The sequence below is a fragment of the Argiope bruennichi genome, chromosome 3 (genome assembly GCF_947563725.1).
Source record: "Argiope bruennichi chromosome 3, qqArgBrue1.1, whole genome shotgun sequence".
Lineage (NCBI taxonomy): Eukaryota > Metazoa > Arthropoda > Arachnida > Araneae > Araneidae > Argiope > Argiope bruennichi.
In genome coordinates, this window is record NC_079153.1 from 113,647,535 (window position 1) to 113,671,915 (window position 24,381).

General features: G+C 25.6%; 2 protein-coding genes across 3 annotated transcripts in view; one reads left to right on the top strand and one right to left on the bottom strand.

Annotated features, from left to right (window-relative positions):
* Positions 1-2,712: 2,712 nt before the first annotated feature.
* On the bottom strand, positions 2,713-14,728 carry LOC129963846 (protein NipSnap-like). The gene is made up of 9 exons (XM_056078422.1): positions 14,586-14,728; positions 13,372-13,520; positions 10,702-10,747; positions 10,095-10,186; positions 9,594-9,805; positions 7,775-7,806; positions 6,260-6,348; positions 5,763-5,846; positions 2,713-3,842 (listed from the first exon to the last, which is right to left on the bottom strand). The coding sequence occupies exons 1-9, from the start codon at positions 14,651-14,653 to the stop codon at positions 3,778-3,780; spliced, it is 837 nt and encodes a 278-aa protein (XP_055934397.1). The 5' UTR covers positions 14,654-14,728; the 3' UTR covers positions 2,713-3,777.
* A 412-nt stretch (positions 14,729-15,140) lies between these two features.
* Positions 15,141-24,381, top strand: part of LOC129963284 (histone-lysine N-methyltransferase SETD2-like) — a 45,567-nt gene continuing 36,326 nt past the window's right edge. For both annotated transcript variants that reach the window (XM_056077551.1, XM_056077552.1), the window contains exons 1-6: positions 15,141-15,266; positions 16,061-17,378; positions 18,988-19,116; positions 20,509-20,560; positions 20,649-20,725; positions 21,714-21,915. In XM_056077551.1, coding sequence (XP_055933526.1) covers positions 16,297-17,378; positions 18,988-19,116; positions 20,509-20,560; positions 20,649-20,725; positions 21,714-21,915 — 1,542 coding nt within the window. In that variant the 5' untranslated portion in view covers positions 15,141-15,266; positions 16,061-16,296. The remainder of the gene's footprint in view (positions 15,267-16,060; positions 17,379-18,987; positions 19,117-20,508; positions 20,561-20,648; positions 20,726-21,713; positions 21,916-24,381) is intronic.

The window sequence follows — 24,381 nt, forward strand, 5'->3', positions numbered from 1 at the left end:
GTTGCTAGGCCGCTTACATGGTGGTTTTCGTTGGGTCTCGAATCTGTGGCCTCCGGTTCCGTAGCCGAGACCTTACTATCAGGCCACCGTGCCCACTAAGAGTATTTTCGAAAGAACATCATAATTTTAAATTGTATTCAGATGATGATATTCCAGACAGTATTCCATTGTCTAACGTCCATGACAAACATCGGAACTGTAAATTTTATCTACACCAAATAGACACCCAGTGTAATCAAATCTTTGGATTCGTAATCTCACCTACCTTAAAATAAATACCATTCTCCCTTTGAAAGTGATCTTGAAGTAACTTCCGTTTTTCTGCGAAGAAGAATATACTGTAACGGGAAATCCATCGATGAAAGAACGGTGATAAATCCAACAAATTCAATAACAAAATGATGTTTTATTCCATAAGAAAGTACGAAACAAGTAGCAAACCACAGTCGAGGCATAAAGAAAAACAGAACTTGTAGAAAACAACACAGAAGCAGTAAATCGTTACTGAAAAATCACAACAACACAAAGCGCTCAGACAAAATTCGTTAAAGATCAACAATCTAAAGAAAGGACTCATTCGATTACTAACCTACCTAAAAAAATATTCATTCGACTCAAGCGTACGCCACCACTTTTATAGCTCCCGTGACGGGGCATTGAATGTTCAAGAAGAAACAACGTAGTTTGAGTTTTAATAAATATATCGCCAAGATTCCTGCATAGAGCTATCTGTAAAACTCTCTTCCTTATTATAAGACTTAATGTGCATAGGAAGCAATATCACAAACTCGTTACAAGAATCAAGTCCTTGAACCCATAGTTCCTCCTACTTCAAAATAAAAACTCTCCCACTTTGCCAACATGCCTTTGAAAATTATTTTGAACATTTTCTATGTTTCTGAGAAAAGATCGCACAATATATTGTGTTTTAGGAAGCAAAAACATCAATATCCGAATACATTCCCAATAATCCGTATGTGATCCAATTTCCTTACACAGATCGGCAACTAAATTTTAATTGTAAAAAAATTAATTTATCTTGCTCTACTACATTATTTTGTTCTTACTAAATTTTCGATTCAAGTTTTGAAAAGGGTTTTTTTCACCCCTTTTCTTTTCAAAAAAAAAAAAAGTTTCCCCCCCCCCAAATGAACTACATTTTTAATGTTATTCACTAAATTTTATGAGACATTCAAATATTTATGAAAGAATATCAGAAGATTAAAACAGGGTGTGTGTGTTTTTTTCAGTTATAAAATTTATCTCAAGGGAACAATTTATTCATTAAAATATAATTTAAATAAAATCAGCTTCATGCTCTTTATAATCACAAAATTCACTAATTTTTTGAAAATGTTTTAATGAATTTAGAAACAAAGTACATGAGGAATATTTGGTATGGATTTCATGAACTGTAATCAAATGTCCACCTGAACTTTGTCAAAACTTCGTCATCAGCAAAGAGACAGTGCCTTCAAAACTTAATAGGAACTAGATCCTTGCACATAGCATATATGTCATGGGTCTTTAACTTATAATCTGCTAGCTCTAAAACAAAGACTCTGCAACTGCAGCCATAAAGATCTATTAAAAATAAATAACATTAATCATTAAAACTAGTTTTCAACAATTTCAGCTAAAATTAATTTTAACAAAAATATAGTATGTTGTAATTTTAGTCTCTACATTTTTAGAAATTTGCACATCTGATTAAAAAATTATTTTACCACAAAATGAATAAAATATTAGAAATAGGTTTGTTTTTTCAATAACCCCTTAATAGCACTATATTTTTAGGTTGAAAAAATAAGTATTAAAATACAATACTTTAATACTGAATTATTATACTGCTGGTGATACTATTTATCTAGAATATAACCATACTTTCATTAATATCATTTTAAAGTCGGTTCAAACTTTCATCAATAAACGAAAGTTTAATGCAATTTAGTTCTTGTAAAATTAAACTCCACATATCAAGAATGACTATCAGTTTATTTACATTTAACAAGCTGTAAATAAATATTAGTTAGGATTCGCCTTAGTTGCATCAATTATTAATCCAAATTTACGAATACTGTGCAAGCAACACAATTTCCTGAATTCATTACAAAAGCTTACTAAAACTATTTTATTGACAAGCTTTTAATTATAAAATATGCTAAATGATATCTTTAAAATACCATTCAACAGTGTTTTCAATGAAATCATTTAACATTAACTATGAAATATTTAAAAACTAAAATGAACAACAAATCATAAAAATTAATAATATTAATTTTGGGGAACAACTAACCAAATAACTGTAATAACTAAAAGGAGAAATTATTTATGCTTTTTAACAGGATTAGTAATTCATACTTAAAGAGCCAAGATTTTCAGCACTTTAGATTACTAATGTCCAAAATGTTTTTGTATTATTTTACACATTTTTTTTTAAGTAGCAAAACTTACAATTAAAAAATAAAACTCATTTTATTCTAGACTTATTTATTATAAATCAAATAATAATTTTTCCAAAGTAATATTAACATAATTTTTTTTCAAAGTTATATATAATAACCAATTAAACAAATACCTAAAATTACTTATGCTTCTCTAAATTTTGAAAAGAACTTGAATTCAGTTCTTTGAGTAGAAAATTATACTATTCAAATAACTATTTTTCATCTCACAAAACAACAGCAATAAAAAAAGATATAGAAAATAATGCACGTAGGAATAATCAATTTTATTTCAAATGTGACAATGCTGTACACTTTTTTCATTCATTCAAAATAAAAGACACAATGTGGCACTAACATTTAGGAAATACTATACTGGACAGGTTGTTGGAAGTTCTCTTTTAAAAATACTTTTAACATGTACAGGATCATATTGTTCACATTTCACAAAATTCAACACTTATTTTTAAAAAAAATTACTAGAAATGTTATTTAATAAGTATTTCTCCACTCACCAATAACTAAAAGTACATTAACCTGAACTAAATACTAGAAAAAAAAAAACTGCATTTAAAATTATTTCTTCAGTAAATCATCCATTATTAAATTTCAGCGAACTTCAAAGAGATCAATGGAACAAACAACTTCAACATAAAAATTGATATTTATTAATTTTTAAGATAACAGTTCAATTAAAGTTTTATATTTTAAAAAAATTTGTTTTCCAAATGCATAATTCAATGACTCAATTATTTCCTCTTCAATTTTAACAACAGGCAATAAACCACATTTAAAATTTTTGCATTGATATAAAATTACATCTCAGCACCATACTCATGTTACTTTTTTTATCACAAAAGCAACAATGCTTCATATATAAGAAAATAGTCTGTTCTATGGAGTGTATTTTGTACAATTCATTAGGAGCAATTAAAAATAACAGAGAATACAAAACACTTTTTTTTAAAATTATAACTACACAGAAAGTGACAAGAAGACTTCTGGAAGGGGATAAAGATCAAAATCTTAAGACAAATAAATCGCATCATTATCACAGTATTACAGTTTGTATAAAAATCTAAATCAAAACTGGAAAAGCAAACATTAATGTATTCAAAAATACAATGTTGAGATACAATAACTTGAGAAACAATTTGATGAGTATGTCAAAAAAAGAAAAAAAATTTTGTATCAAATTTGAGAATATTTCATTCCCAAAAAATTTGGGAGTAGTTAAAATAAAATATGGATGTAACAATTATTTGTGCTTTCTAAGACAACTGCACAAAATATCAGCTGCATTCAACATAGAAAAGGCTGCTAAAACATCATCTCATTTGATTGGTGAGAAAGAACATGGGCGTAACCAACGACTCCTCATCTCACGAATAAGAGGAACTGAAAAAAAAATTAATATTCATTACAATTTGATTCATTTAAAGTCGTGTAACATTTTTAAAATCATTCCTTAAACAAACCCTTGGCTATAAGTATCAGTATCATATCCAATTAATGTAAAATGGTTGCAGTTATATAAGTTCTAAAATATCATGAAGGAAAATTAGTTCTTAATGATTCCATTTTAGATATTGATCCCAGTACTTGACTAAATAGTCTGCCTGATTATTTAACAAGAATTCATAGAATATTATGTTTTTAATATTCCAACAAAAGAAAATTACATTTTTTTTTTTTTCTTTAGTTGGAAGCTCACTTAGAACTATCTTTTTATCAAAAGAAGAGGACAAGATTTATGATACTGAACTGCCATTGCCATTGAAATCTGATTTTCACTCCACGTAACAAATTACTGTAAAGATACTTCTTTACATCTATTAAATGAGTTGATTACAAATGAATTTATCTAAGCTTATACATGTAGCATATGCTTTTCAATCTGGATGGGCCTATGAACTCTTGCATGAGGCATGGATGGCAAATTCAATTACATGAAGGGCTAGCAATTTTAGAGGCCAATTAGATATTTGGAGCTGTTGATAATAATTATTTAATTTCAATTAATAATTATTAATTGAATTGTGTATATATAATATTGTATATCTGTATAATATTGTGTGTGTGTGTGTGTGTGTGTGTGTGTGTGTGTGTGTGTGTGTGTGTGTGTGTGTGTGTGTGTGTGTGTGTGTGTGTGTGTGTGTGTGTGTGTGTGTGTGTGTGTGTGTGTGTGTGTGTGTGTGTGTGTGTGTGTGTGTGTGTGTGTGTGTGTGTGTGTGTGTGTGTGTGTGTGTGTGTGTGTGTGTGTGTGTGTGTGTGTGTGTGTGTGTGTGTGTGTGTTCTTTAAATATTAATAATAAAAATAATTTTCTAATAAAAATCAATCACACAATATCACAGCACTATTACAAATGCAATTGTTTGGTTTATCTATCTTCTAAGTTTTGCAACATTATAATTTCACTTTCTTATTCATCTTGTAAGCTAAACAGATATTAAATAGAATCCTTATTTAGCTTTTAACAGTGGAAGAAAAAAAAAAAGAAAACGGTTAAAATTTCAGAGCAACAATGTAACCTACTGTTCAAAATTAAATTTTTTTAATTAATTGCAAAATTCAGGAAAAATTTGCATGATTATTAAATTGGTATCATTAAAAAGACAATTCTGTTTAAATTTTGAAATATTGTATATTTATTTTCCTGTACTACTATTTTCAGAATTTATCGTGGAAAATACCAAAATTCAGCTTAATTTTCAACTAATCGTCTTCTAATTAAAATGTCGAAAAGCACATTCCCAATTGGAAGGAGAGATGCATATTTTCACACTCAAAGGTGTGTATGTATATATATATATATATCAAATTTGGTAACTGTAGGTTAAACAGTCAGGCTTGTAAACCTCAACACAGACACACATGTTCATCTTCATTATTAATGTAGATGCAAAATTCTATCTATGATTGAGTTCACTATAGTCATTATTAGTGTCAATTATTACAAACTGTTAGGATTCTTTAGCTGAGGATACCAATTATATAAAACATCAATTGCAATTTCAGATGCACCTTAGGTATTATAAAAGGTATACAATGCTTGGCAGTTTTAACTATGGTTAACACAGCTACTTTCAGAAGACATTAAAGAAAAAAATCATTTCATCTCTCCAATTCATTCTATTAAGAATGTAAAGTGAATTTCTAAGATTAAAAAAATCTCACAATAAAATGTTGCCTTAATTCTGTACTATAAAGTAACAACAAAATATTTCATTCCGCTGATTTTTTTTCTTCGTTTCATACAAATAAAGTTGGTAATAAGTCATTTTTTAGATGTTTCTATTATAAAATGGTTGACAAACCTGTATATGCAACACATTCATCCCAACCAGGTTTCCTCCACGCAGCTTCTCGAATTTCTTTCCTTGACAAGAGATCTTTGTAAGCTGAAAAAAAAAAAAAAAAAAAAAAGAATGCTCAACACTTTTACCCAAATCATAACACCAATAATTTCATTTATTCATTTCTTATTAGGCAAATATTTAAGAAGATATAAGATAGTTTAAAGTTTTCTTAATTTTTGGTTCTGAAAATACATTTTCCATATAAAAATTTTGAAATAATATCAGAATTAACAAAAAAAAAACATTTTAATATAACTTCAATGCTTTAAATCCCTTCCCAAATTACAAACTTTAAACAGCTGGAAGAAAAAGTTTAATAAAACAAAACCTATCAACAACTGTCTATAAAATTAAAATCCTCACCAACATTCCAAATTTTAAAAAATAAAAAATTTAATACATTAATACTGTAATTATATTTATTTCCAATGTGAAGAGAAACAATAATTACTTACTCCAAATATGATGAACCATATAAAGTTGGCCAATTTGAGAAAAAAAGCCAGCAACAGCACTGCTCTTACGATAATTTATTCCTCTTGCCCTGCAATCAAACAATGAAATATTTTTAAAAAATGAGTAATTATGAAAATTATATCAAAATAATAGTGCAATTAAAAACTTCTTTCCTTTTTTATATTTATTCAATATAAACTTAAAAGTGAATTTTAAAAAATATATAAAAAGGGAACCTGATCATTATACAAGAATGCTGTTAATAAAAGTTCTTAAACTGCCAACATGCACCACTGGAATTATTTAAAAATTTACTGCTTTAAAAGTTCCAGAAAAAGATGATTGATATATTTATTGTTCCTATAATCTTTAAAAGTGGTTATTATTTTGTTTCATCCTTTTTAATATGTAATATAATGAAATGACATAATAAAACAGAACAGCTATTTTTGTCAGTATTCTCTCATCTCTTTTAAAACATGCAAAGTAAAATGCATAGCAAATGTTGAATATCATAAAGATATTTTATATATTTATTAATTATGATAAAGGAATACTAATATCAAAAAATGAAATTTGATTTGATTTGATGCATCTGAATATTAATATGATGCAATAATAAATAAAAAAAAAACTGAAGAAATCCTATAAAGAGTCACTTTTATTTTTATATGGAACCAAAATTTAAACATGCAAAAATTCAAAAAAGAAAGAAAAAAATGACAGAAAAAGAAAGAAAGGGAGAAAAAAGAATGAGAAAGAAATCATGCTGAATAAAATGAATAACAAATTTTTTTAAACATGATTTCTTCCTATTGAAATAATTTTTATTAAGGTCAGATTTTATGCTTTTCTGCTTTGTGTATTTTATTATAAATCTTAATTCAACAAAGCCAAAGAAAAATAAACAGGCCATATTTATATACAATTAAGATATAGATGCATATAAATTGATTTAGCATCTCCAGAAGAAATATTGTGGAATTTATACAAAAAAGTAGCAAACTCTTCTATTTTAAAAAAAATGGCTGTCCTTACAAAAAATCTTATAAAATGAAACTTCATAATGCTCTAATTATTTTTAAATACTAGAATTTCCTCCAAAATTACAAGATTCTGATTCAGAAATAAATAATAACAGATAACAAGTAATAAATTAAATTCATGAAATTAATTTCATTTTAACTCCCTTTCCTCCATCCTTTTCATATACACATGCTTTTTTTTCTTTTTTCTTATTTTATATGATTAAAAATCTTGTTTCGTTGATGATATATCACATATCTCATGTTTACGTTGCTCAAATCCCTTTCATAATGCTCTAACATGATTTTTTGCTAATTCTTTTATTTTATACATGCTCAAGGTAGTATATAAATTGGATTAAATCATGTATTACAACACTCTTTACCAATGGGTTATCTAATCAAGCCTGAAACAAACTATAACACCAATTAAGAATTACTAATTATTTCAATAAAATGTAAAATTTCCTAATACAGATGGTTACTTACCAATTATTACCCCATTCTATCATTGTACCTGGCTACATGCGTAAATAAAAAAGAATAGAAAGAAGTTACTGAAAATACAACTCTGTAAATCAATATAAAAGTAAAATAATAATCATAGAGTAATTATTCAGGACAAAAGTATATTCCAAAAATTTGCTATAAAAATCACTCACAAGAAAGATTTATTACAGAAAAGCAAGAAGCTAATTCAACAATATTCATAAAATGTAATGTGAATTTTTATGCCATATCTTTTGAACATAATTTTATTAATTTTTAAATTTTTAAAATACAACCAACAAAGAAAATACTTTGGAGGAGGATTATTTGGATATTTAAATATTTATGTTTATTAAAATTAAAAAATATACAAGATTTGAAAAAATAAAGACTGGTTTCAGTTCAAGATCTGAGTTTCAGTGTAAAATAATCATCATAGAATATTCCACATACACTAATAGGGAAAAAGGTTTGAAATAAAGCTCAGTTGTTCAATAAAATATTTAATAATCTTTGCTTTAGAAAATAACAACAAACAGATATGAGTCAAGAATATATTTAATATAATCTATATAACAGTGTAAATCCAGACATCTTAATAATAAACCCTCAGCAATTTAAACTATGCATATTTGTTTTTTTACGAACTTATAAAGATCAGAGGAAATTCAATTATCAAGGGCATTTCCTTAGAAATGAATAATATGGTAAAATATACAAAAGCTTTTTAACTTTTGCTAAACAAAAATTCTTAATGTCAGATGTTCAACTTTCTGTATTCTAAAAACAGCAAATGAGCAAAATTTAGTATCTAAACATGAATTTTCATTATTAATACAAGAGTGTTGATCAAAAAATCTTTGCCAAAATAGTTTTATTTCCATCTTGAGAAAACAATTATATAACATTTACCATTTAAGGAAAAGCAAGCATGAAGTTTTTTAAAAATATATTTTATTCTTTACGATATTATGGAAGGAATTCAAGTTTTATCAATTATTGCAGTTTTTTGTTTGTTTGTTTTTTAAAGCAAAAACTAAACCTGCAGAAGACACAATCTATAGAGGAAGGCAGAAAACAAGAAAAAGAAATCATAAGAATATCTGTTGAAACTTATATAATTTCAAAAAAGAATTTTTCTTAAATTTTAGCTTAAGGAAAAATCTGCACAACTCAGTAATCAAATATAAATTTGTGTTCAAAAAAATTAATAAGAATTAATAAATAATTATTTTTAGGGCATGAATAAATTGAAATTATTTCATTATATATATACAGTTTCATAAAAAGAGAAATATCTAACCAAAAATGTAATAATATGCAATAAGTAGGAAGTGTTTTTCATACATAAATCAAAGAAAAAATGTAAAGCTAATGAGAACGACTCAGAAGAAAAGGGGAGTGAAAAGAGATTCGAAGAGTTCCACCTTCCTCAATCATTAAGCAGCATTCAATTCAGAGACATGGAAATGACATTCTTCTAAATTTATATATACTTTCCCTTAAGTAACTAGGCACACTAATTAAAAATATTTTGAACTGAAACTAGTAGACTTTAAACTAGTTGATTAACAATGGGCATCACATCCAAATTATAATTATAGAATAATAAATTATTTTATATGATATTATTAAAATCTAAATAAAGAGAGTTGGTAAATAATATTTGAAAATGGAAGAAAATACATTTTCTCTAAATAACTGCAGATAATTATGGTCATTCCAAAGAGCAGGCTGCTTGCACATGTTATGAATATTCACTTAAAGAAAACTATGTCTACACCTTTAAATTAAATTATTGGGAACATTTGCAACTCACCTTTAAAACATATGACCTCATTTCATACATACTGTTACGATTTTGAGGTTCTGGATCACCCCAAAAACTAAATGGCAGCATATATTGATTATTACGTGAAATAATGTTCTTGACTAGGTCTTTTGACAAAGCTTTAAGTTCTTGATCTTCACGGCATAATGTTAAAACTTGATTAGCATTCACATATCCTCGGTTATATCTCCATATGTGAACTGAAAATATGTAGAAATTTGATCAACACAAAGTAATGATTTTCATACTTGGTTGTCAAAAGACAAAAAATAATAATAATAAATAAAACCTCAAAAGAATATGCACAAATTATTGATACACTCCTGATTTAAAAAAATTAATATATGAAGGGCACAAATATTCATTAAGATAAATTACTTTTTTAAATCAATTATCACTTTAATTCTAAAATTAACAAAATTTAGGTATAAAAATAATAGCAATATTGTGTCTTTTTTGTTTTTTATGGGCATGGAAATTATCACTTACTAAACTGATCCTGATTTCCAATTTCTACCCTCCAGCTTCCCACAAGCTCTGCAAATTCAGATTTTTGATGTAGACTCTGGCTTAATGTTTCACTGCAAAGACAGAAAATTTCTATTAAATTAGTATAATTCAATTAAATAAACAAATTATACTCAATAGTTGCTTTTTTTTCCCAAGACTAGATCTATTTTTATTTTGAATGTCATCAGTGAATTCTTATTTTTTATTATTCTTCTGTATACTTTGCAATGTTTAGATAATAAAACAGTTTATAGTTTCATTTGTTTCATAATCAATAACTGATAGTGACAATTCAAGGTCACATGCTAGAAATGTTTTGAAGTTTTCCCTTAATCCGATGACATAAATTCGCTATTGGCTTGGTACTGTGAAGTACATTCAAACAGAATTGGATCACTCCCCACCTAAGTGCTTAAGGTGTGAAACAAGCATCTACAATGCCTGTGGGAAACATTGCACTGCTTATGAATAATAATTCAAAATTTATAGAATTTTTTAATGCAAAAAATAATACAAAATTAAATTCAAATACAATAAAGATGTAAATAGAAAATAAAATTATTAAGATCAAATTATTCATACTTACTATCCTTTCAAATATGCTTCAATACAATCTGGCTTCACATCATGGACTGTAGATAAAGGAATAAACCACAATGAAATCATATATTTAAAAAAAAAAAAGATGCATGCAGTTTCCAGAAAAAAACATAAGTTTTCGAAATGATATAATTGTCAGCAAAAAATACAGAAAACTTACGCCATTATTAAAAACATATTAAATTTATAAATTTTAATGAAAATATGATTCAGACTTCTGCTTGTCATGATTTCCAAAATCATCAAATTTTTCTCCCTCAATACTATGAAAAAAATATTGGAATTCAATTATGATAAATAAACTAAATATCTTAAGCTATCTATCAGTAGATATTTTTTGTTATTTTAAAAAGCCTTTAAAAGCTCCATTATAAAAAAAATATAGTTAAATCATGAGAAAAATCAAAAATTACATCAGTGACTAAATTCAATATTTGTACTAGAAAATCATTCCGCATGGTTATTTGTGCTGTCATATAAATGAAATTGAGCATTCATCATTTATACTTACAATGAAGCAGAATGTGTGTATTTGATTCTTTGGCCGGACTGTTTGACCTACAGTTACTAAATTTGGCACATGTAACCTTGGAGGTCGAAAATATGCACCTCAGAGTAATCTTTAAATTTTTTTAATTAGAATTTTAATTAGTTAAGAATGAAGTAAAATTTTGTTGTTTTCCACTATAACTTCCAAAAATATTACAGCAGAAAATAGATTTTCACATCACATTAAAGTTTTTAAAAGAATCCTTTCAATGATACCAATGTTTTTACCCTATAAATTTTCTAATTTTAATGATTTTTTTAAAAAATATTTTAGTCTTATTTTTCAACAATTTATTTCGCACAAAATAAAAGGAAATCTGAATGAGCATGTTTCATGTCCATGAGAAAAAATTAGCTTTTCTCAACAAATTGCCATCACATTGATAAAAACTCAAATTAAAAAAATAAGTTAAATATTACAAGCAAACCTAGAAAAGTGAAATTTTCAGCTTGTGCCTGTATGAAATGAAATAAATAAAAAATATGATATTTTTGAAAAAATAAATGTGAGACAAAGTTTTCTGTGATCTTTTACAATATCTATATTATTAATTCAATAAATCAGCCTTATTTAAGGCAAACATGGTTTTATATTCACTCAATTTATGACCCAAAGGCTGATTTGTAAATCTTTAATAATTAGACATACATCTTTAAAATGGTCTACTTGAAGTAAATAATTATATTTATGTAACTTGACCAATAAATGCTTCAATAAATTATGAATGTTTTAACTTTTATTTACATTCTCTGCTCTATGAATCATGTTCTTTAGACACTAATATTTTAAATAAAAAGAGTTGTACTCCAACCAACTAAATCAATCACTAAAGCTGACTTATTTATGAAAATTTGAATTTCACTATTCAATAAAAATGGGTGATTTTAGACAACTCCATCAATTATCTCTAGAAGATACTCTAATCAGCGAGTGCTCAGGATTTCTCAAAACGATTGGCCTATGATTATAAAAATGTAGTTCATTCTAAATTATTCTATTCAAAACTTCAGAAATTCGTCAGAATTGATAGAAGCAGATAGAAATGTTCATTTATTTATTTATAAGTTGAAGTGTCCAGAACATTTCACAGAATATGATTCCTTAAGACCAAAGAACTATATAAAATTAAGACTTCATAATTTTTCGAAATATATTTACAGACCAGAAAGAAATAAAACATTATTATCCATGTCATTTAAATTCTTTTGAAAGTAAAACTAAAAATTGAATTTTATGATTATTTTGGGATTTTTTTTTTTTTAAATTCTTGAAATATTACATAAATTATGAAAATTATTCTGTAGTGCACATGCAATTTAAATGCTAAAATGTTTACAGAACTCATAGTTTAAAAAAATGCTTGATTTCAACAACAAAAAATATTTATATATTAATTACAATTCAATCATTTCCACTTAAATTTAAATTTTACAGGAGCTGACAGAAAATTAAAGATATACAATACATGACGTCTTAAAATGTATCCATAATAATATGGGTGTAATATATGACTATCAAAATTTGAAGTTTAAAAATATTTAGCTGAAGAAGCAATTAAAAGGCAAGTTACGTAATATATTTATTTGAAAATTTTAACGAGCATAAAGACTGGGAAATCAGTTGGTCGACAATGGCGATTAGTTCAGAATAAAATTCTAAAGTAAGCAGTGGTCTAAACCATATTCAACCATAAATTTTGCATTCTTTATTAATTATAAAAGAGTTATAATAAAAAAATTAAAAATATTAGTAAAAGTTATGAAATGAGAGCTAATTCAAAATACATACATAGCTTCAAAATACTTCATGAAAACATAGCTTGTTCATGAAACATTATACAAATACAATATTTTTTCTTATAATTTTATTACAAACAGTTTATTCAGCCACAAATTGTTGATTCAACTTTACACAATAATATAAATGGTTCAAAAACAAAGCTAAAATCCATACAAAGGTTAATTTCTATTCATGTATTTAATTGTGAAAAATTTATTTAAAAAATGATTTTTTTTTCTTTTTGCATTTATCAGCATTTTAAATATTCAAATAATATTTAATCTATAGATAACTGAGGTTTATTTTAAATAAAGCAAAAGTATTTACTTTGTAGTTCATAGACTCTCTCTGTGTCAGATAACAGTTTTGAATGAGAATCTTTTGTAGGTTCTATTTTTCGGACATGCAATAATTTGCTGAGCCATCCTTCACCACCACCCGAGTTCCCATTAACCACTGAAGTAGTGGACAATGTTCTAGAATACAAAAGTTAAATTCAAAATGAAATATGTATGAAAATAAATTAATTTTTTTACATACCACTATTGTATACACAATTTTATTTTAGTCTCTTAATACACTTACATTTCAATAAAAAAAGTTAAATAACTTTACATTCATATCAAAATAAATGTCATTTCAGTTCTGTTCATAATAATAACTTACAATCAGAACTTCAGTAAATTTTGATTCATGGGGCAAACTTATACACTTTTTTTCATATATATATATATATTTATCTAAGTTTGAAAACTATCATGGTTACAATTTAAAAAAAAAATGTATGTGGAAAAGTTTATCAAATTTATATAAATATAAGAATATATATTTTGATTCAATTTTATCAATATAAAACTTTATAAATATAATATCCCTTTAAAGAAATTGAACAGATTCTTGTATGTACAAACTTTTGTACATTTTATAACCTGGAATTACAAAAAAATTATAAAGTTACCATTAATTTTAATTTACTGGTAAAATATGAATCATCAATAAAATATAAATAATCAGGAAAATATCATAATTTTTAATAAAACATCTTAAATTAAACATTTTTTAATTCATTAAAAAATAAATTTAAAAAATCTAATAATTAAATTGTTTTTGTAATAAATACAGAGATCTATAATTACACGCTCAAAAAATTGATCCAATTTTTAAATAAAAAAATGATCTACACAGGGCATTAACCGCTTCTTCACATGTAGAAAATTACGGAACGATATATAAATATATATTTTTCTCTAAAATTATATAAATTCCAGCTTTATGCATAAGCAAACACAAATATATATATACTACTATTTATTTCTAAAATTTATACATTATCAGATGAATAGTCATTAATAATCTTGTTTATTTAATACAAGTTAAAATTTTAACCTGGAATTGATAAATTATTCTGAGGTCAAGTAACTGAACTTGAAACGCAAGTACACGAAAACAATAATATTTATTATAGAAAAAAATCAAAGATATTTTTATTACGGAGATATCAGATATCAATGGCAACATTATTAATAAAAATAACTTAATACCTAGCAGCAGAAAAAATTAAATAATTCTTGCTTCCCCCATACGATACCGTCCGTATGAGAGACAACATCTTTATTTATTATTATTATATCTATGATCTTTACCCAGAATTGCCAGATCAAAATAGCAAACTGATGCTAAAACGCTGTATTTACCTAAACAATGATCGAAGTAGAAGTAGGAATACACAACAGAGATGAATTTCGAAAATGTATCTTTAAAGCACTTCTGTGTTCGCTATTGAGAAATAAATACTTTTTGTTTCTATACTGAAATGATAATTTTCTAAGTGAAACATCAGCATCTGTATCATATTTTATTGAAATGTGTTATGGGCACATATTTGTCGAAATGAGAATCTAATATCATCAATATGAATGCATAAATCAGTTTTCAAATGATATTATTTTGTATTAATGATCCATGCTTAGTTTTCTGTTGTAATTGTGCTTTATTGAGGTGCTTTTAACGCAATAAAATTCAAATTGTTTCCCATTGAAAAGCGTCCTCAAGAGAAGAAGAAAATACATTCCTAGAATGGCATCAATTATATTTTGTATTATGCCGTGTGTTTTAAAAATTTCAGTAGATGGAAATTCTTAAATTAATTTAAGAATAATTTTGACAGGAAACTTCAGTTACGCTGTTTTTTATTCATAAGAAACCATGGGATCTATCAGCAGGTGAGTGTAAGATACTTCTGATGGTATTAGTTTGACATTTGGAACAATGTATGAATAAAATAGCGCCAACTGTTATTCATGCCATATTAGCTTCTTTATGAATGTAAACTGTTTTGTTTACTTTTAAGAAATATCATCTTTGAGAAGTTGGTTTCAATCATGAAATAAGTTTTACGTCAGTAATTTCATATTGAATGTAATTTTCTCAATTCCTTTGACAGTCCAAATTGCTTTCTTCACAACATATTTAATTATACTGGCTTCCTTTATCAATTGGTAAGATCATTTTGCCGTGTTAAGACCTTGTGTAGTTTTTTTTATATATATATAATGTATTTGTATTCAATTCATAATGTCTGAATGAGATTCCATAACATTTCTTGCTGAATTATGTTTATTAATTTGCCTTAAAATTACCTAAAGTTTATGGCTTTTATGATTTCTTTTGATGAAATTGCCATAATTTCTGTTGTCTTAAATAAAGAAGAATTTATATTAATTTTTAAGATTAAATTTTATTAATTTTGAATATCTTCCAAATTTTTATATGAGTAGATTATTTTTGTTGTAAATACTATCAGTATAAAATTATAACATTTAAATCATTTTGCTTTTCTTAAACTTTCCTGTAAGGTTTAACTTATAGGTTTAACAGTGCTCTAGTCAGTTTCTTTTTGAAATTAGAATGTCTTTAATTTTCTTCTTTATTTTATAGTCTACTTTATTTATATAACTGCAACATTTGCTGCATGCATCTTTTATTATTTACTCAGTTGTTGTTTTTTCATTTACAGATTCAAATATCCAGTTTCTGAAGTAAAGACTTTCAATTTCATTTGTGAAGAATCTGCCTATTAAGTTGTTGGAGTACATACAGTAAAACCATGGCATTTAATAGTTTATGTCTTTGAAAGCCTTAAAGATTACAAGAATTGCTGCATAAAGATTTTTATTTATGGTAAAGGTATATGAAAATGAAATTTTAAAATTATAACATTCCATATCATTTTCCATAAATGCTACAAAGAATATGGCTTCTAATAAAAGTATGATGCCATATGATATAGTGAATCAATTGCTTTCTGATATGGTTGAAGTTACTTCCAAGCATTTTGAAGAGCATAACAGTGGTTTATGTGATAATGAGATTAACTGTAGTCCTAAGCAAGAATCATCTGGTAATGAAATAAATTGTGATAATAAAGATCTTCCAGTTCGTAGAAGCAGTCGTATTAAGCATTTGACTGTGCAGCAAGATAAAGTTAAAAAGAAAATTGGGTCAAAGCAAAACAGAAGTATTAAAAATTCTGAAAGTAAACCAATAGAAGAAAATCACCAGTCATCTCCTAAAGAAGAGAACATTCAAATTGATGTTGTTTCAAGTAAAGGTAGTGATGAAATATTGAATTCAAAAAATGAAGTATTATCCGATTCGAACAAAGATGATAAGCATGAAGGAGCTAAAAGCCAGAAGATAAACAAAAGAAGTCAAAGGAGAGGATCTGCAAAATCTGAAAAAGAAGATACAAAATTTGAAAAATCAAAGACTGATAAGAAAAAATCAACTCGAAAAAAGAAGTACAATTTGACTGAATCTGTTGAAAACTCAATAGACAAAGTTATTGATGATGTAATTAATGCTTCTTTAAATTATGAAGATTCTGTAACTAAGTCTGAAATTTTACCTATTATTATTACAACTCCTTGTAGTGTTGTTGTTGACGATTTACAAAATGAAATTCGTGTTCCTGAAATTTCGAATAATAGTACAAAGCAAAGTGATAATCAAAATCTGGATATTAAAGAAAAACAATCTGAAAGTAACTGTTTAAAACCGGTTAAAGTGAAATCCCGATGGTGGCAATCTAGTAAACTTGAAGGTGTATTAAATACTGAAACAACAGATACTGTTGCTGAATCCACAACAGTTGCTCAACAGCTTCCTACATTAGAATCAACCACTCCACTGCTAACTAGTGAATCAAAAGTTGATTCAAGTGATCAGAATAGTTTAATTTTGAATGAAAACTGTATAGAAGTTTTGGATACAGTTATATCAACAGAAAAGCCTGATTATGAACACATTGATGAAAACATATATAGATTTGAAAGGTAAAATATTTTATTGTTGAATTTTCTATGAATTATTAATAAAGTGTTACTGATATTTTCTAATGTATAAGCTTTAAAAAATTGCTTATGATATACTATGTGCAATTCACTTTCAAAGGGTTTTATAAGAGTATTTATACTATTTCTTTCAAGCTTTTAAAGAAAAAAAAAATAATAGTTTAAGAACATACTGATTATAACTTTTGATATTCCTTATAAATTTATATAATTTTTTTCATATTTTATTTATTTTTATCAATACTTGAATTTTTTAATTGATTTTGAAAAATATAAATACATTTATGACCTTTTAATTAAAGTATAAATAATTTTGTCATTTGATTGCTTAAGGTCTAAAGGAGAAATACAAAATATTAAAAACTTTATTGACTTTTAATCATGATTAGTGGTAAATTCACATGCAAGGTGTATTATCAACATTTCAGACTAGTCTTAGAGAGACACTCAAAGCTTGAGATTAAACAGATTCATAGATTTACATGGCATTTTGTAATCTATATATAATATTGATTTCAATAGTCTTAGTAATTGCAGGGGAAAAAAAGAAAAGAAAAATATAGATATATCTTTTGAATGTATATATTATGATCAAAATTAGCTTTGATGCCCTAAAAACCAGCCAAATAACAACCATTCTTCTAATGAATACTTTTTTGACCCAAGTTCTGCAATCTGTTATATATTCTACAATACCCAAGAGTAAACAATGGAATACTCCTCAAATTAATTCCATTTGTATTCTGTTTGTGATGATTTGCATATTTAACAGCCTATGGTATAATTTGCCTGATTTAAAGAGAATAGTACCTATTCAAGAAAAGGTATATGAATTGATATTCTTTTCATACACTGATGAATTAAATACTTAAGATATTCATTTTTATACATGCCTCCTTTTATTTACATACATCTGTTTTATCCTTTGTTTATCTTCTAGAAATTGGCTATATTTAATAAACAACTTCATAAAATATACTATTTTAATTAGTTTTATATGATTTATTTGTCCTTGAAATAATTAATCCTTATAGTTCATACTTATTTAGCTATTTTTAAAGAAAAAAGAATAAACTAAAACAAAGCTTTTGAAATTCAATCTTAAGTTAAAAAATATCAAATAAGATTATAAAATTTATTGATAAGTGTGCTGAAATGTGTCTGGATTGAGCAGAAATTAAAAGAATTTATTAAACTGTATTTTATTAGCTTAAATATAAAAATACAACTGATAGTTGAATTTCTTCATGGATGATTTTTACATGTGAGCTCTTTTTTTTTTTTATCCATCAAGTCAAATGTGGTAGCTTCTCAACTTTAATAAGTTCATTGTCAACAAGTGCATGCATTCAAATCTAATTTTTTTTTTTCATAGAATTAGAAAGTTTTATGAACAAAAGGATGTTTTATTTTTTAAAAAAAAGTAATTTATTTTTGTTTTGTTTTTAGAATAAATATATTAAAGAATTATTGTTTTGGCCCTTTCAATTTTAAATTTAAATATTAACTGATATCCTCAGTTTATTAAGCAACTTTTATTGATATTCTTTAATAATACTTACGGTTTAATATTTCTTTTATATTTAATCAGAAAAAAGTCAAAAAGCAAAAAACAAGTAAGGCGTATGGTGTGTGATTGCACACTCACAAAAGAAGAAATAGAATGTGGAATGCTTGGGTGCAAAGAAGAATGTTTGAATAGGTTATTGATGATTGAATGGTAAGTAAAAAACTTTTCCTTAAGTGTAATATTTTAATATCCGTATTGAATATGTATTTAAGGGGAAAATTTGTATTTTTACTTATGAGGGGGGGGGGGGCATAATCCCTATTTATTTATATTTTTTGTATATAATGGCAGTGCTTTCAATTATATAAATATAGATTATTAGAATTTCTTAATATTGATTTTTTAAAAATAATATAAGCACAAATACCCCATTTTTAATTGAAATTTTAACAAAGAAAGATAATTTAACCCTGTGAGCACCATGTAATAAAAATTTAGTATTAATGATTTTAATGTATTATAATGGGTACAACTCAATATTCAGTATAAAAAAAAATGACAAATTAATTTGAATGCAATGTTTTATTCAGTATTATGTGTGTACAAACAAAATAAAGTTTTGTTTCTAACTTATCTTTGAGAGTATTTTCTGAGTATATATATTTTATACAATTGAATATTTTATGTAGCTGCTGTAAGGTCCAAAAAAAATTTTTGTTTTTGTATTGAACATTTTGTATTTTAATAGTTATCAAAAAAAATTAGAATTTAAGAATGTAATTTTAAAAATCCTTCATTCTTAAAATTTTATTTATAAAAAGGAAGATCTTTGCTTATTTAAGAATATATACTTATATCAGTAACCTCTTCTCAAACTTTTGTACATTCATCTTTAATTTTTTTTTTTTTTTTTAAGTCTCTTCTATTCTTAAAATTAAATACTTGCTGATGTGTATATACAAAATAGCAGAAATAGCTCATGAATGTGGATATATATTTACATTATCTCTTTATATGCGATACCAAAATTAAATAAACAATTTATTTTTTTATTTTTTTTATTTTTTTGTTTTTTTCTTTGTCATTTTTGGTATTACAAAAAAAAATCATTATTTATTAATTGAGTGACTCTTGAAATTGTTACCTAGAAAATATAGTATTTCACTGTGTCTATTATATCTTAAATTTTAAATGAATTGTGTGTTTTAGTGTTAGCTATGTTGAAAGTTAATAAATCTCCACTGATATCTTATTCACTATTATTGCTTCTATATTAGTAAAGCAAAAGGAAGTATTAATAAGATAAACATTATATAGGTTAATGTATACTTATTATTTTTATTTTATTTTAAAATTGTCTGTCTCCTTACAGTTTCTTGTTAGATTATGGCAATATATAAAAATTCTAAAATGTTCATCTTTTTTAAGTAATCCATTTTTTAAATGTATACAGTTTTTATCATTAAGCATCTGAGCATACATCATTGTCTATATATTTTGATTCATTTGCATGTGTGATATTCTAAATGTTTTTACTACAATATCTTTTTGTTAATTCCTTTGGCTCAAAAAATAATTGCATGATCTTATAATTTATTCTAGTGGATTTCGTTGTCCTCTGGGTGATGCATGCTCAAACAAGAGATTTCAAAAAGTATGTATGTTCCCTTTTTTCTTTTTCTTTTTAAATGTGTATTCCATTGTAGTATGAAAAATGAGTATTTTTTTCCTTCTTGTTCTAGAAGCAATATGTGAAATCTGAAATCATAAAGACTGAAAAAAAGGGCTGGGGCTTAAGAGCATTAGAAGATATTTCTATGTATGTATTTACCTTTTCTTTAGTTTTATGTTTTTTCTTGTTGGCCATGGATAGATAATGGTAATGACTGGCAAATTGTGTATTGTTTGATGTTTATAGTTTGAAATATTGATTCAGATAAATCATATTTACTTTCAGAGAGAGAAAAAATGTGTAGGAATTTAATTCTAGAAATATTAGTATTTATCATGCATAGAAAAAAATTTTTAAAAAAAGTTTATTTTTAATCTTGTATATAAAGAAATTTTTTAGTTTAAAAAAAAAGGATTTTTTTTTTTTTTTTTTTTTGCATTATTTTTTTAAAAAATGTATAATCTTGAGTGAGATAATACATGCATGCATACACAACAAAAATAGAAATAAGACTTTTTTTTTTTTTAATGGAACTAGTAGTTAGTTCTTGAAACAGAATTTCTTATAAATTAAAGGTTCACAATGCAGAATAGTGTCATAAATTATGAATGAGATTTTCTCTCTCTCCCCCTTGGTTCTTAAAATATCAAAAGAGAAACTTATAAGTTTAGATTGTTTCTTCATTATTTATTACCTTGTGACTTTTAAATTTTTCACTTATAATAATATCTAGATTAACAGACTACATTGCTTTGATATTTTTGGTGTTTAGAGCTCCATTAAATAGCTTCCTTTACAAGTAAGAATAATAGTTTCAGTCCAAGTATGAAGACGTTTTTTTAGTTTTAAGAAAATGAAATCAAGGTTATTCAGAGCAAATGAAATTACTAAAGATTCTACTTCCTTTTATATTTTATATAATAAATTATTTAAATTTGCTATTCTCTGAATGACAGAGCTTTATAGTAGAAATGAAAAAAAAAAAAAAATTAAGCATTGAATTTGAATCTATACAACTTTTTGTTTGATTATAATCCCATACAATTTAGAATTAGTTTTTTCTAAACTAGATAGAAATTCTAATTCTATTTGTTTGTTTGTTTATTATCATAATTTATTCAAATTTTAATTGCAGTGGAGAATTCTTAATGGAATTTGTTGGTGAAGTTTTGAATCACAAAGAGTATCGACAACGGGTTAAACTTTATGCCAAAGAAAAGAATATTCATTGTTATTTTATGGCTCTTAAAACAGATGAAATATTGGATGCCACTTATAAAGGAAATCTAACACGCTTTATCAACCACAGTTGTGATCCAAATTGTGAGACACAAAAGGTAATTTTGTTGCAGTTAAAATTTTCTCAACATATATGTTTATCTTAAAATCTAAAGGCTTAAAAGAAAGTAATGATTTATTGAGTTACTGGCATTTTTAGCAAAATTTTTTACATTCTCTCAGCCAATTAATTTCTTTCAATTGCTGTATATTTTTTGATATCTGTTAATATGAGTAGTTGATGTTTTGCAGAAAGATGTGAGAACTTATTGTTTATATAAAAACCCTCCTGCTACTTTTTTTTTTTAAATGCTTTTTTTGCTCTCTCAATGTTGAGAAACCACAGGGTAAAGCAATAATTCATAAAAAGATTCTTTTTTGATAAATTTTAAAATAATAATTTTAGAATTCACTAATGAAATTGCTTGAAAACATGTATATGCATTAGTGTGAACCATATATATCTATATATATATATATATATATATATATATATATAGGCAGTACTGTGTAAAAGTTGTTAATTAACAATGAAATATTATGAAGAAAAACAGTTTATCTTTCTCTCCCATGTGCAACTTAAAAATCATAAAAAGTGCCAAAAATCATTTCCCCCTCCCCCCTCATTAATTTAAACAAAAAAAATTTCTCTGTGCTTATTATATACAGCTTTAGCTGTTAATTACTTAAGAAGTTGTGGGCCAATGTAGATACATTTTATTACTCTTAAGAAGTACTCTGAAATGGCATAGTATTTCCTCTCATAATAATGTAAATTATAACATTTTAACATGTTGCTTGAATAGAGCCCGGCGTGTCCTAAAAGCAGATTATCATTCATTCTTTGAATAAAAAGTCCTATTAATTATTAAAAAGCATCATATTCCTTGTTTATCATATTTTAAAGTGTTCTTGCATATCTACAGATTTAAATAAAATCTTATTTTTGTGTTTTACGTTGTTTTACCTCATTACTCAAATTATTTTTAGTTAAATTTTCAAATCATCAAAACATTTATTGGTTAAAAGAAAACAGTAAATGTTAATTGATTGTCCATTTTTGACTGTTTCTTTTAAAAAATAATTTCACAAAAGCAGGATTATCCCAATTGTTTATTTTATGCTTATTATTAGTATTATCTACATTATTCAGGAAAATTACAATTTTTCTTCAATATTTATTGATTAAATATGCAATACCATAGGTTAGATTCTCCTTTTATGAATTACCTTAATTCCATGTAATTGTTAATATGTTATTTGCAATTAATATGAATGTAAAGCTTTTTTACTTGTTGATGCTCTAACTCGTGGAAATAATCTTAAATTATTGACTAAGGCAAGAAAACATGTAATTTATTTTTCAAACGAAACTAGTCTTATTGAGGTTAAGAGTTGTGCTGATTTTTTTATGTGCACAACTCTTAACCTCTTGATTTCTTTGGGGGGGGGGTCGATATTTTGGGAATATTGATTTTTCTTGTATCAGTTTTGGAAACATTGATTTATTCATAAAATGATGAATTGTAGCCTAGGATGAATCAGAATCCAATAAGTTGATGTACATAATTTTCGTTTTTGGTGCTTAACAGGTATTTTCTTAAACTTTTTACATATCTCCATTTGAAGAATTTTTACAAGTGTATGTTTTACTGCTGCATTGCCCTTTTAAAAACCATTTCTTCTTAAATATCCTATAGGGAAATAACTTGTAATTATGTGTCTTGAAATAAAATGTTGAAATATGATCAAAAACTATATATATATTTTATTCAAATGTAACTATTATATAATGTTTGTTGTATAGCAGATTGCACCAATGTATAGTCACAGGGAAAAAAAGTTAGCCACCCCACTCTATTCTCATATTATTCTTTGTATAATCATAAAAAAGGTGTCATTTGAGAGAGCTTAATATACTCTTAATTTTTTAATTAAAAATTTCATGAGGGACCATTCATAAATAGGAATAGACATCAAAATTTCCAATAACAAAACCATTCTCATCAAATTTTAGCATCAACAGTTGTTCCTGAAAATTAAGCTTCATTAGTTAAGTTCTATTTCTTTTGAAATTATCAGCTAATAAAATTTTGACTATATTTGCATTGTAAGAACTTATAAAGTTATTGCAACTCCTTTAAATTCTTTTCCTTATAAAAATATAAGGTATTCTACAGATTTTACATATATATATATAGCATAAAAAAAAGTTATTTTTACTATGTGAAAATTAAAAAATTAGAATTTAAACATTTCTAAATTGTGACATACTTAAATCTTAGCATAAATCAAAGGATAAGACAATTTTATGGAGGCATACAAAATTTCAGCTCATTCCTATGAATACTTTTCCTGTTACGTTAAGTTTTCTGTATTGCTTCTAAAATGATGTATTTAGGGATGTATTCACAAATTTCAAATTATCTACAAGGTTTTTTTTTTTTTTTTTTTTTGCATTTAACTTTTCCAGGGCGGTGGTTGCAAAAGAGTACACCAATTTAAAAATATTCTATAAAATAAAC

What these genes read in the sequence shown, in the direction of transcription:
- LOC129963846 (XM_056078422.1), bottom strand. Translation starts at nt 14,653, where the DNA reads ATGTTGTCTCTCATACGGACGGTATCGTATGGGGGAAGCAAGAATTAT. An exon ending in GAAGCATATTTGAAAGGATA is followed by an intron (nt 10,187 to 10,701) that starts GTAAGTATGAAT and finishes CTGTCTTTGCAG; the next exon opens with TGAAACATTAAGCCAGAGTC. An exon ending in ATAGAATGGGGTAATAATTG is followed by an intron (nt 6,349 to 7,774) that starts GTAAGTAACCAT and finishes GTTTGATTGCAG; the next exon opens with GGCAAGAGGAATAAATTATC.